This window comes from Mesoplodon densirostris, chromosome 10 (assembly GCF_025265405.1).
Source record: "Mesoplodon densirostris isolate mMesDen1 chromosome 10, mMesDen1 primary haplotype, whole genome shotgun sequence".
Taxonomy (NCBI): Eukaryota; Metazoa; Chordata; class Mammalia; order Artiodactyla; family Ziphiidae; genus Mesoplodon; species Mesoplodon densirostris.
This window is the reverse complement of record NC_082670.1, coordinates 103,358,923-103,372,565: the sequence shown is the minus strand read 5'-3', so window position 1 is coordinate 103,372,565 and position 13,643 is coordinate 103,358,923. Positions and strand designations below refer to the sequence as shown.

General features: G+C 52.7%; 1 protein-coding gene across 7 annotated transcripts in view; it reads left to right on the top strand.

Annotated features, from left to right (window-relative positions):
- Positions 1 to 13,643, top strand: part of ATP2B2 (ATPase plasma membrane Ca2+ transporting 2) — a 207,597-nt gene that overhangs the window by 171,461 nt on the left and 22,493 nt on the right. For all 7 annotated transcript variants that reach the window (XM_060111352.1, XM_060111353.1, XM_060111354.1 and 4 more), the window contains 2 exons: positions 4,440 to 4,681; positions 5,625 to 5,859. In XM_060111352.1, coding sequence (XP_059967335.1) covers positions 4,440 to 4,681; positions 5,625 to 5,859 — 477 coding nt within the window. The remainder of the gene's footprint in view (positions 1 to 4,439; positions 4,682 to 5,624; positions 5,860 to 13,643) is intronic.

Below are 13,643 nucleotides of genomic sequence, written 5' to 3'. Positions count from 1 at the left end.
CTGGGAGAGCGTGTGCTGTGTGGGCTCAGAGCTGAGAACAGCTGGGGTCAAATCCTAGCTCGGCCACTTACTAGCTGTGTGACCTGGTCTCTCCAGGCCTCCCTGTGCACATGGGAATAATAACAGCCTGACCCCTAGGGAGCCATGAGGATGCAGCCGAGGATGCACGTGAAGAGCTTAGTAAAGAGCTAGCAAAGTCACTGCTGCAGCTGCCGAGGCTGCCTGTTGGACCATCTGGGCATCGGGGAGGCTCGTCTGCCAGTGCCTGTCCTCAAGGGGTGAGGGGGAGTGGGCTAGGCCACCAGAGACAGCCAGCAAGCAAAAAGTCATTTTCTAATGCGCTCTCACAAATGTCATCCTATGGCAGTTGCTGCGATTTACCGTGCTATGGTTGCTGCGTTTGGGGGGACAGGGAGGACGGGGTGTTGAGAATTTTTTAATATTGTAATAAAATACACATAACTTAAAATTTATCATCTTAGCCATTTTAGTGTACAGTTCAGTGGCATTAAGTACATTCACATTGTACAACCATCACCACCACCCATCTCCAGAACTTTTCATCTTCCCCTACTGCAACTCTGTCCCCATTAGACACTAACTCCTCCTCCCCCTCCCCCAGCCCCTGGCGCCCACCCTTCTACTTTCTGTGTCTATAAATTTGACTGCTCTAGGGACCTCGTGTAAGTGGAATCACACAGTATCTGTCCTTTTTTGTCTGGCTTATTTCACTTAGCATAATGTCCTCAAGGTTCATCCATGTTGTAACATGTGTCAGAATTTCCTGCCTTTTTAAGGCTGAATAATATTCCACTGTATGTGTAGATCACATTTTGCTTATCTATTCATCTGTCCATGGACACTTGGGTTGCTTCCACCTTTTTGCTACTGTGAATAATCCTGCTGTGAACACGGGTGTACAAATATCTTCTCAAGTCTCTTGCTTTCAATTCTTTTGGGTATATACCCAGAAGTAAAATTGCTGGATCATATGATAATTCTATGTGCAGTTTTTTGAGGAACCTCCACACTGGTTTCCACAGTAGCTGCACCATTTTACATTCCCACCAACAGTGCACAGGGGTTCCGATTTCTCCACATCCTCGCCAGCACTTGTTTTCTGTTTTGTTTTGGATAATGGCCATGCTCATGAGTGTAAGGCAGTACCTGCTAGCTATGTTTTTTTTATCTCATTTTTGCAGGTGTTATTTATAACTTGTCACTCTTCAAGTCATCATTCCTTGGTCTTAGGTCTAGTGACCCCCAAGCATCCCAAAACAGGAGCATGAATTGTCCTCTCAAAGTTACACCCATAGCTGCATCCAGCACTCCCAAAGGGCTTAGTGCCCATACAGGGAAATGTGCTGGATACAGTGTGGCACTAGGAATCAGGGGAATTGGGGGTAGCCCCAGGCCTACTGCCCTGCAGGTCTGTGATGAGGAGCAAATCACTTCCCCCCGGGCCTGCTTCCTGCCCCTCAAAACCACATGAGCCTTAACTCCCTTACGGAATTAGAGCCCTGGAGAGCAAGCCTCATGGAAAGTCTACAGCAATAGTAAAACCTCTGGGTTTGTCAAGATAAAAAAAGCCAAAAGAAAAAAAGGGGCGAGTCCCTATTTCTTAATAATGCATGTAGGCGATTTTAGAGCTCAAGTTCATGGTAACAAATTGAATTACGGAGGAGGCAGCTCTGCCGTTTGCAACCATAGATTGTTTGAAACCCTTTTAGGGGAAAATTAAAACATCTCACAGAGGTAATAAAATGCTGCCTGTTTCACAGGCATAACTGCTTAGCTCTCTTGGGCAAATAAGTAATTAGGCATTTTTATTTCAGTCCTCCGTGTCGTCATCTTCTTTCATTAGTGGAGGGGGAAAAAACTGTTGTGGAAGATACATAAAACCCAGGAAATCACCAGAAGGTTAATTATAAAATTGTAAAAAAAAAAAAAGATAAGTAAATAAATATATACATTTTAAAAGCACAACATAACTGCATACTGCAGAGACTAACGGGCGTGCTTAGAATTTCTTTTCCCAAACATCAGAAAGGTGAAACTGTCAGATTCCTCTGCTTCCAGATCAAATCCCACTGAAGAGCTTGGGTGTGGGGAGCCTTCCAAGGCCCATGATGCCTGGACATAGTTGAACGTGGCATGGAGCAGGGAGGGTGTTCTAAGGCTTGACCCGCGGCCCCCAGACCCCCTCTGAGGGACCTGCAGCTCTGCCTTGTTCTACTATCCTTCACCACCGTCCACCATCCACTTGAAGGAGTGGGTTGATTTTTCTCTCAGCTAGAAATCATCTGCTAGAGCCTCTGCATTTTACAGATGGGGAAACTGAGGACAAGAGCTTAGGGTCTAAGGGTATGTACGCCTAGGTCAATGCCCATGACCGGACAGGGCTCAGGTCTGCTCCTGGGGCCCGAGTCCTAACTGTGGATGGGGCAGTTGGCCAGGGACATGTCCTACTGCCATCCTGCCCCCCCGCACAGCCAGTCTGTGCAGCATCTTCTAGACTCCGTCTTCTTCTTGCCTGCTGCTCTTTGGAACAACATGAAGGAAGCTGAGGGTGAGGATCCAGAGGGTTCCTGTGCAAGGCTGGTCTGAGACCCACAAAGAGCCACTCACGGCGGGGTCGGGGGACACAGAATGCTCATAGGTATTATTCCTCTTCAATATCTCTCTGGGGTTTGGGTTTATCCATGGTGGCTTTTACCACTCCCACAGCCAGCTCCACCTGAGTCGCTGCACATTAATTTTATACCAGTGGTCTGAGTGTGTATGTGCACGTGTGGCAGCTGCCTGTGGGAGGTGAGTTTACCTGCCTTATGAACTTCCCACAGCCACCTGCCAATCCTACCATTAGTGCCCATGTGGAGGCGGCTCGTTCTTACCTATTCGCCTGTGCCTCCCCCCACCCCGCCAGACTGGTCTGCGTTGAGCCATCCAGCAAACAATGAGTAAATGCCTACTATGTGCCGGGCTCTGTGCTGGCCCTGAGAACCCAGTGGGGAAAGAATACAACAACTCCTACTCGGAGTGACACACCCACAAAGCAGTTTTCAAAGACAAGGAAGTATCTGTGCTGGTCCTTAAAGGGCAAGGAGGAGTTTGCCTGGCAGAGAAGGAGGAAGCAGGGGTGAAGGCACAGAGGCATGAAACAGCTCGTGTTCGGGCAGCCACACGAAGAAGTGAGAGGCGCTGGGGAGATGTGGTCGGTGGCTTGACTGAGGCTCAGGGCAGGGGCTGTGGTGTCCAGTTAAAAAGAAACGAACTAACGCTGTGAATGGGGATGACTCTCAAAAATTGAATGTTACATGAGTGAAGCAAGTTACGGAAGAATATGTACAGCCTCCTTACATGACATTTTCAACATGCAAAACAGTGCTGCACATATGTACGTTAGGTTAAACTACATGAAATTGCCAGTGGTTGGCCACGGTGACATACAAAAATAGCAGTTGCATTTGGTTCAACCTCCACTGAAGTCACAAGGGACATTGCATCCAGAGCACAGAATACTACCCAGTCATGAAAAGGAACACGCTCCTGACACATGCAACAACTTGTCTGCATTGCCAGGGGATTGTGCTGAGTGAAAAGAAGCCAATCTCCAAAGGTTACATACTGTACGATTCCATTTATATAACATGCTCAAAATGACACAATTATGGGGCTGGAGAACAGCTTAGTGGTTGCCAGGGGCAGGGATGGGGAAGGGAGGGAGGTGACTGCAGTCATATAAGGGTGGCACGGGGAGTGCTGTGATAAACTGTTGTGTGTCTTGATGATGGTTGTCACAGGAATCTACATGCGATGCCATTCTCAGAACTAAACACACACACATACACACACACACACACACAGGAGTACACTAAAACTGGTGAAATCTGAATCCAGCAGGTTAGATTGTATCAGTGTCAACATCTTGGTTGTGACATTGTGCTACAGTCATACAGGAAGTGAGCACTGGGGGAAACGGGATGAAGGATATGACATCTCTCTGTGTTATTTCTTATTGCCTGTGAAACTAGCACAACTCGAAATAAAAAGTTAAAACACACAGGGCAAGTATTAATGCCAGACTTAAGTTAGAGTTTCTTTCTGGGACAAGGGGTGCCTTATGCAGATGCGGAGGGGTACATAGGGGGATTCAACTTTATCTGTTAGGTTTTACTTCTTAAAGAAAAATCTGCAGCAAACATGGCCTAGAACTAAGGTTCTCCAGAACTGGAGGGTCTGTACACAAATTTTTTTTATTATTCGGTCACAGGTTTATGTTTGACCTAGTTCATAATTTTTAAACAGCTGATCTTGCTTAATTCCCTTCAAACAGAGCCCGGATTGGGTCTGGGACGCAGAAGCCTGAGGTGGGGGGGAGGGGTGGCCCCACCCACAGGCAAGCGGCAGCCCGGTGAGCACCCCGCCTCTCCCCGCAGCCCCCGGAGAAGGAGGGCGCCCTGCCCCGGCAGGTTGGCAACAAAACAGAGTGCGGCCTGCTGGGCTTCGTTCTGGACCTGAAGCAGGACTACGAGCCTGTGCGCAGCCAGATGCCGGAGGAGAAGCTGTACAAGGTCTACACCTTCAACTCCGTGCGCAAGTCCATGAGCACCGTAATCAAGCTGCCAGACGAGAGCTTCCGCATGTACAGCAAGGGCGCTTCGGAGATCTTGCTCAAGAAGTAAGCGGTGCGGGAGCGGGGGTGGGGGGCAGGGCGCAGGCACAGGCCACGGGGAGGGGCCGGGGGCACCCAGGGTCACAGGAAGGGCCGTGCCCAATGTCCCGCAGCCAGACCGCCTGCACGTGCCCTCCCCCAGGGCTTTTGCTACTCTTTCCTCTTAAGCGTTTCTGCAGGGGGTCCTCCCTCTTCTCCTCCCTAAGTCACTGGCTCATCAGGAAGTTCTTCCCATTTTATCACCGTCAGAGCCCCCTCATGTCACTTCCCTGAGCTGGAGTTGGTAGACAGCATGAGTTTTCACTGTGAGCCGGTCTCCTCTGACTCCAGGTGCCAGAAGTAAGCCTGGAGAACTAAGCAAGTCAGCCCTCCCTCTCTGGGCCCCAGTTTACCCATTTGTACCTTGAGGGGGACTCAACCCTGGTCACACATTAGAATCGCCCCAGGGAGCTTTTAAAAAAAAACACTGGTTCCTGGACTCGCCCCCAACAAACTGAATTGGAACCTCTGGCGTGGGGCCCGCAGGGGGGTGTTTTTTCAGGGCTTTCCCAAGCCATCCTGATGCGCAGACAGGGTCAGGAACCTCTACTAGGACAGGTTTCATGCCCTCTGAATACCATTTTCGCTGTGGAACTATTTTTTTCAGATGAAATCTTGTGAAGATGAAACAGAGCAAAGTAGATCTGCTCTTGCTGAAATGGCCTGGGGCAGATATTACAACAAGGCCGCCTGATTTCTTTTTGGCTGGTCCTGATTTCATCCCTGCCTGGGGCCCAGGGGCCAGGACCACCCCTGAAGCATTATGGGAGATGGTCTGGACGAGCCCTGGATGACCAACCACGGCCGGTGGGACGTCACTGGGGAGGTGGGGGTGAGCTCCGAGCCCGTTGGAGGGAGGGTCTTTGGGCCCTTGTCTGGACCTTACCCGGCCCCCTCCCACCTCCCCCAGGTGCTGCAAAATCCTCAACGGGGCGGGTGAGCCCCGGGTCTTCCGGCCCCGCGACCGGGACGAGATGGTGAAGAAGGTGATTGAGCCCATGGCCTGCGACGGGCTCCGTACCATCTGCGTGGCTTACCGCGACTTACCCAGCAGCCCCGAGCCCGACTGGGACAACGAGAATGACATCCTCAACGACCTCACCTGCATCTGCGTGGTGGGCATCGAGGACCCCGTGCGGCCCGAGGCAGGTGCCCCGCCGTGGAGCTCGGGGAAGGGGGTGAAGCTGGGCGTCCAGCCTGCTGGGTGACCTGGCGTACGTTGCCTCACCCCTCTAAGCCTCAGTTTCCCTGCAAGGCCCATGGGGTCTTCTCTGTACCTACTCCTAAACATTCAGACTCTTAAGGCCAGCGTAGCCACACTTATCTGCTTGGGACATGAGGTGCAACCCACAGCCTGCCAGCCAGCGTTGCTGTACCGTGAAGGCTGCCCTGCCCTAGAAGCCTCAGAGGAGCCAGGATCTCCTGTCACAAATCCATAGGCCCAGATTCCAGGGTCCCTGCAAAGGAGACACCCAATCACAAAGGTTACCACACTCAAGAAGACCCCAAATGTGGGTATCCCCATCAGCATTTAGAGTTCTCCCCATCCAGACCAAGTTTACCAGTTAGTTTTCCCTAGTGGCACAGCGGGCAGTCTGCCTCTATCAGGTTTCCAGGGGAACAGAGGTGGAAAGTTAACCAAAGGTCAAATTCTCAAGCAGAAGGGGGGTGGGGGGTGTGTGTGACAGCATTCCCACCCTGTAAAGATCGAGAAAAGTGATGTAATATGTGCACCTACTGGGGTGCTCAGATGACAGTGGGTCTTCAGTCTCCTTTAGCTGAATCTGCATCTGGGGGGAAGGCCAAGAATCCAGTGCCGGGAATTTGCAGGGTTGAGGAAGGATGGGACGTGCGTGGTCGGTCGAGCTGTCCAGCCTGGGAAGAGGGTGTGGGAAGAGGAGAGAGCTGCCTCGAATCTCCGAAATGCTGCTGTGGGCAGGCAGAGCGAGCTCGCGCACCCTGGGAGCCCGGGAGGCAAGGCACAGGAGGGGCGGGGCTCCTCTTCCTCGAGGACTAGTGCTGCTGGGCCCAGATGGGCCTTGGCAGTGGGATTTGGTAATGCTGCCCCTTGGGACTGTTTCTGACCAGGGTTCTTGGCCCCCTTTGTCAGTAGAAATTGATAGGAGGCCATACAAGAAATCCAGGCAAGGCTTTATTGGGGCTCCTGCTGCAGCAGGGGGGAGTGAGAACAAGGAACAGGTTCCTTTGCTCTTGGTTCCTTCTGTGGGGTGACGGTAGGGGTGTGTCCAGGGGTCGAGCTGAAGGAGGCGCTTAGGTGGTCTGCCCACCCCTTCGGTGGTGCTGTGTGCAGGGGGCATGCCCAGTACCCTGCTTTTGCTCCCAACTCTTGGGAAGTGGCAGTTGGGTTCTTTTGGTCTTTTTTGTATCTTGTTGTCTATAATTTGCCCCAATGGGACATGCACGCGGTTATTTTTGGTCGCTTATAGTTTCTTTGTATGTCTTGCTCGAGGAGACGTCTGTCCAGGTGCAAGCACTGCAGCGAACGGTCCCAGGTCCCAGCCTCTCTCAGGGCCGCCTTCGTCCACCAAGGGCAACTTCAGTGTCCCCCGCTTACCCTGACACCATCCTCTGGGGCCTCTGGCTGTTTCCTGCTCCTTCTGGAGCCTCCATGTCCCCTTCTTTCAAGTGAAAGGGAGCAGGCAAGATGCCCTCCAAGCTCCTGGCCCTGCTGTTGTAAGACTCTGCATTCCAAGGACTAAGTGAAACTTGAAGGTCACAGACATGGACTTTCACATTTAGGTAGCAGGGAGAGGGGTCCAAAGTGTGCGTTCGGGCATCAGATAGACCTGGGATTTTGAGTCCCTTGGCATTACGAGCTGCGTGACCTTGGGCCAGTTACATAACCTCTCTGAGCCTACATTTCCTCATCTGAAGACTAGGGACAATAATAGTATTCTACACACACGCACACACACACACACTCACACGCGCATGCGCCTCCTCACTCCCACCCCCAGCCTAAAACAGCAAAGGCAATTAATGCCCCCGGTGCTTGGCACCGGAGCCCATATGCGTTTGCCTGTAGCCTGCACCTCTCCCTGGACACACAGCCACTTACCAGTCTCCCTGTGGGACGCCCGCTCATTACCAGCTGCTAATGGGCTTGGGCTTTGCTGTGATGTGTTATCTCCTTACAGGCGACTGAGATGCGCAGTGTACAAGGCCGGCCTGTGGCTCCCCCATCCTTCCTGCCCCCAGATCCCCCTCCAGCTCCACACCCAAGCCCCTGCCTCATCACCCAGGGCGAGGGAGGTATGGAAAGTGGCATCGGACACACACTTTTTTGGCCGTGACCCCAATGATAAGAAATGTATTTTATGTCAGGACTCAGCAAACACACACACTTAACCAAAATACGACTCTCACAAAGTCAAGTGATGCACAGAAGTATTTTCTATTCTCTTCTATTTCTTCTTTTCATTTTTTAAACTCTGGTCACCACCCACGAAACTGATTTCAAAATCCACTAGAGGGGCATGACTCAAGGTCTGAACTGCTGATCTATTCCAAACTCCTTCCCACACTCCCAATTTGCAGAAGAAAACACAGAGGCCCAAACAGGGACAGTGAGGTGCCCACAGTCTCACTGTAAGTGGCTCATCAAATCCAGGTTAGAACAGGTTTTCTACCTTCCTGCCTGGGGCCTTCTCCTGGGGGCCACATAAACGAGAGGGCAAGTGGCTGTGAGTCAGGAGGGTGAGGAGAGGAGAGAGAGGGCCTGAGAGGGCTGAGCTGGTTCCCTGGCATTTTCTGTTGCCACCAAGATCATCCAGAGAAGCTGGCTTCAGGCACAGACTCTGGGAGGGGGTGCTGTCCACCCAGCAGGGCTGGGAACACGTTCAGCCTATGTCGGAGAAAGGGGGCCTGGATCCAACCCCAACTCTGCCACTAACAAGCCATTTCTCCTCTCTGTGCCTCAGTCCCCTCATCTGTAAAATGGGTGGTCGGCCTGGGGGGCCCCTCAGGTCCCATCCAGCTCTAAGGTTCTGAGCCAGCTGCCTGGGAGGCTTACTCTCATGCCTTTCTTTGCTTCCCTCCGTCAACACATCCCTGTGGGTGACCTTCTCTCTCCCCTGGGCTCACCCCGGGATGTGGATTTGGAAGCTGTAACTATGTTGGAGGGCGGGGACGTACTGGAAGGACACAGCGGTCTAGGGACAGGGGTTCTCATCCCGCCCCTGCCGCTCCTTCACAGAAGACCTTTGGTGTATCGCTGCCCCGGGCCTCAGTTTTTCCATCTGAACAATAAGAAAGTTGTACGTCAACAAGTGAGGGGCACAGTGGAGTTTCTGGTGATGCTACCTGAAAGTATGAAAGCTCAGGGACTTCCCTGGCAGTCCAGTGGTTAGGACCCCGGGCTTCCACTGCAGGGGGCATGGGTTCTATCCCTGGTCAGGGAACTAAGATCCCTGCATGCTGCGTGGCACAGGGAAAAAAAAAAAAAGAACGTATTAAAGCTCTGACCTGTTGACTCAGCATCTCCCGTGGGGCGGGGGTGGACACAGAGCCTCAGGAGACAGGCAGGCATGGTTTTTGATTTGTTTGTTTATTTTAGGCTAGGTGATGTATGGAGCCAAATTCAAAAGGTTCGATAGCACAAACAGGGTGAAGTAGCCCCCCATGCCACCCCCAGACCCCAGTGCCCACCTCCGAGGCAGCCACAGTCACCAGTTTCTCGGGTGACCTTTGGAGAGGGTCCCTGCCTCTGGTGAGCATGTGTGTGTATGTTGCCAGGACAACCGTGAGGCCGGCCAGAGGAAAAATCCCCACCCAGACCGCCTCTAGGGTCCCACAGGCCTGGTCAGATTCATTTGCTGCAGGAAAAGAAACTCGGCCTCCCTCCCTCAGTTTCCCCGTCTGTCAAGGGGGAGAAGCTCATAGTGCCTTCCCCCCTTGAGAAGACAAAGGACAGAACAGATAAAAACAGGGTTGCAAACCCCCCTCCCCCAAGATGCTACAGTGATGCATTTCCCAAGTCTGATGGAAGCCAGTGAGGATGAAGCCATCAGGAGAGCAGCGGCCTGGGATTTGCCGGGTTATCCGGGGGTGTTTGGAACCCTCGGAGTCACAGACAGCTGCTGTCACCACAAACAACAGATGTTTAAAAGCCTTTATGTAATGAAAACAGGAAGCACCCATTTCCTGGCTGGTTTTCCTCAGTGAGAAATATCTAGGATAATTTTAGCAAAAGAAGGAGTCTTTCCTTACAGCTATTTTATCTATGGGGAAAGCACATTTCAACCAGATCGATGCCTCTGGGGCTTGGGTCTTCATCCTCTCTGCATCCTCCCTGCCCGGAACAGTTAGATGTTCCATAGCTGTTTGTTGCATAAATGAGTGAGTGAAGCGATAAAAGGAAGGGCTGAGCAGCTGCAGGAGGTGTCCCATTGGTTTGGAGGGACCAAGGATAGCTTCCTGAACACAGAGCATTTCATGTGCAAGATGGGGAAGATTTGTGACACACAGAGATTCAGGGAGAGAGGGCATCCCAGGCAGAGGGAATAGCACAGGCGAAAGCACAGAGGTGGGAAGGGGTGCTACGTGTCTGGGGACTAGTGAAAACCCTAGCTGGGTTAATGAGAGAAAAGGCTGGGAAGGGAGCTTGGAGCTAAACTGTAGAGGGTTTGCATGTGCCCGTCCAAATCCATTCACCTGGGTCAGGCTTCAAGGGACTTAAGCACAAAGGTGTTTCACAGTGACCCACATTGACCAAGCACCTACCCTGCACAAGGCCGCTGACAGGGTTCTGAGCGGCTGGCAGCCCCTGCCCTCCAGACCCACAGCCTAGTGAAACGAAGGGTGAGGGGAAGTATATGTTCATGGCACACGAGAGTGTAAAACCAGGCAGGACTGAAGCACGGCAAGGACGTCCAGTTAGGGGCCTATTGCCTATAAAGGAAGTGGAGTAACTCGTGGTGGCCAGGGGAGGCTCCTCCGGTGTTTCCAGATCTGTCCTGAATTCTCCCCCCACATCTTCAAGGCAGGTCACAGGCCCCTAATATACCTGATCCAAGGGTCGTGGTGGGGAGCCCAGCCCATCCCACCGCCCCAGACACCTGTGTCTCCAAGTGCTCTAGATGCCTGCTGCACCCCCATCCCACGCATCCGCATCTGTATCCTTCCTCTGTGTCCCTGTACCCACCCTGAAGCGGAAAGAGCAAACAAGGGAGCCCGGGTTCAAGCGTGCTGCCAGCCTCCTCCACCCACACGTCACCGACATGTGCTGGCCCTGAGCTTGGTGACCTTTCCTGCTGTCACAGAATTCTCCAGCCTCAGTGAAGGGCGGAGGCTATCACTCCATTTTACAGATGAGGAAACCAAGGCTTAGGTGGGAGCCCAGGGCAAAGCCCAGCCCAGCCTTTTGGCCCCTGAGCCCTCTCTCCACAGGGCAGAGACACTTCCACTGCACAGAGTAAAGTGTGGCGACCATAAAAATTAGCCTCCTCCTCTTTTTCCCAGTCTGGCTTGTTCAGGGGAAGCCCAGAGGTTGGGGATTCCAAGCAGGCAGATTTCAGCTTCTTGAGACAGTCTTGAAAACAGAAGTCTTCCTAAAACATGGCACCCATCACCTTATTCCCAGTTCAGAACTTGATATGCCTCCCAGGCCTGAAGGAACAAGGCCCTGACTCCCACACCTTTGGACCTGAAGCCCCTCTCCAGCTCCATGGCCACCGACCCCTACCCCACATCTTCCCTTGGCCTCAGCCACTCAGATCACCCGCAGCACTGTCTGCAGTGACCTCCCTTTCTCTGTGTACCTCATGGGACAGTTGTCTGCAGCCAGGACCACAGTGAACTGGTCATCTCTGCAGCCCCAGCATGGGCCCAATGCCAGGCATCAGAGCCTCAGTTAGTGTTGGCTAAAAAGAAGCAGATCAAGTATCCCCTCCTCCGGGAAGCTCCCACAGATTTCTCCTCCCCACACACTTCTAAAGTAACAGTGCGCTCCGCTGGGCTCCCAGAACTCTTTGTACACATCTTTACCAAAGACCCTGTCTCTGTACAAGAGAATGGGTCTGACCCAAAGTAACTGCTCTCTTATCCGAAAAAAGAACAAATATGTGAAAGGGGGACTTCCCTGGTGGTGCAGTGGTTAGGAATCCGCCTGTCAATGCAGGGGACATGGGTTCGAGCCCTGGTCCGGAAAGATCGCAATGCCGCGGAGCAACTAAGCCCGTGCGCCACAACTACTGAGCCTGCGCTCTAGAGCCTACGTGCCACAACTCCTGAGCCCGCGTGACACAACTACTGAAGCCTGCACACCTAGAGCCTGTGCCCTGCAACAAGAGAAGCCACCACAATGAGAAGCCCGTGCACTGCAACGAAGAGTAGCCCCTGCTTGCCACAACTAGAGAAAGCCTGAAGGCAGCAATGAAGGCCCAACGCAGCCAAAAATAAATTAATTTTTTAAAAACAGGTTATGTGAAAGGATACAATAGACTTGTTCTACCTTAGAGCAGTCAACCGTAGAGGGGATGAGCACCTTGTCAACAGAGGCAAGTAAGTAGAGGCTCTCTGACCATCTGTCAGGGATGCCTGGGAGGAGATCTAGGCAATGAGCAGAGGGTCAGAGTCACGACCCAAGAGTCCCTTCCAACTCCAAGCATCTTTTAAACAAGCATAACCTAAATTATTCCTTTCAGGGCAGGAGCCAGATGAGGTGTGTGTTCCCAAAAGAACAAAGGCTCTTTCCTATCCCCTGGGGCAGGAGACAGCAGGGGGCTGCAGCCAGGTTACAGCCATTGTGGGGACATCGATAAATTATGTAAACGGGATCTTGGACCTTCCACATCTCCACTCCCTCCGGCTCTATAAAAAGAGGTCACGTTTGGTTATGTGAGCAGCTGCCGTGGCACGAGGCAGAAGCCTTGCTCACGTGGCCCCAAGCCCTGAGTGGGCACCAGAAGGCTCCTCCCCAGACTCTGGAAATACACTGAGAGGAGGCCCATGATCAGCTCGCCCCGCTCCAGCCCTTCAACAGCAGGGAGATCGCTATCTGCCACCACAGAGCCGGTCTGTTAGAGAACTCGGGGAGCTGGAGGGGCCTCCCCCAACCTTGACCTAGGCCCTGCCTGTCCCCGGCATTTGTTTCTCACTCCACCGCAGAATGGCCGTGCTCAGGAGTTGGGATTTTCTCTACCGGCGGCGGGGTGGAGGCCCAGAAAGGGAGCAGCACACAGGCTAAACTTGGGGCAGGTAGCTGGTGGTCGGGGTAGGGGCAAGATGGAAGAGGCGAGGCCAGAGGCAGGGAGACTGGGAAGGGGCTGGGCAGTGACCTCTGCTTGAGATGGTGGTGTGGACGGGATGTGGATAGAGGCAAGATACTTTCAGTGTCAGTTCTTGTTCTTAAAATTCTGAGCACAGAAAGGGACCGGTGGGCATAAGTTGTCCGCAGTCAGGTTTTGGACCAGCGTTCTAACTCTTTGTACTCTTTGCTAGGGCTGCCATTACAGAGTACCACCAACAGCAGAATTGCATTGTCTCCTGGTTCTGGAGGCTGGAAGTCTGAGATCAAGGTGTTGGCAGGGTTGGTTCCTTCTGAGGGCTTTGAGGGAGGCTCGGCCGCAGGCCTCTCCCCTCGCTTCCGGTGACATGCTGGCAGTCTTCAGCACGGCTAGCATGTAGCAGCATCGCCCAGATCTCTGCCTTCCTCTTCCCATGATGATGTCTTCCCTGTGTGTGTGTTTCTGTCCAGATTTCCCCTCTTTATGAGGACACCAGTCACATTGGATGCAGGCCCACCCTAATGGCCTCATCTTAACTTGATTACCTCTATAAAGAGCCTGTCTCCAAGGAAGGTCACATTCTGAGGTACTGGGTGTGAAGAGCTTTCTGGGGTGGGGGAGGGGAGGGGGGCGGGGAAACGACACAATTCAGCCCATGACACCTTTAAACTCTCTCAGCAGTG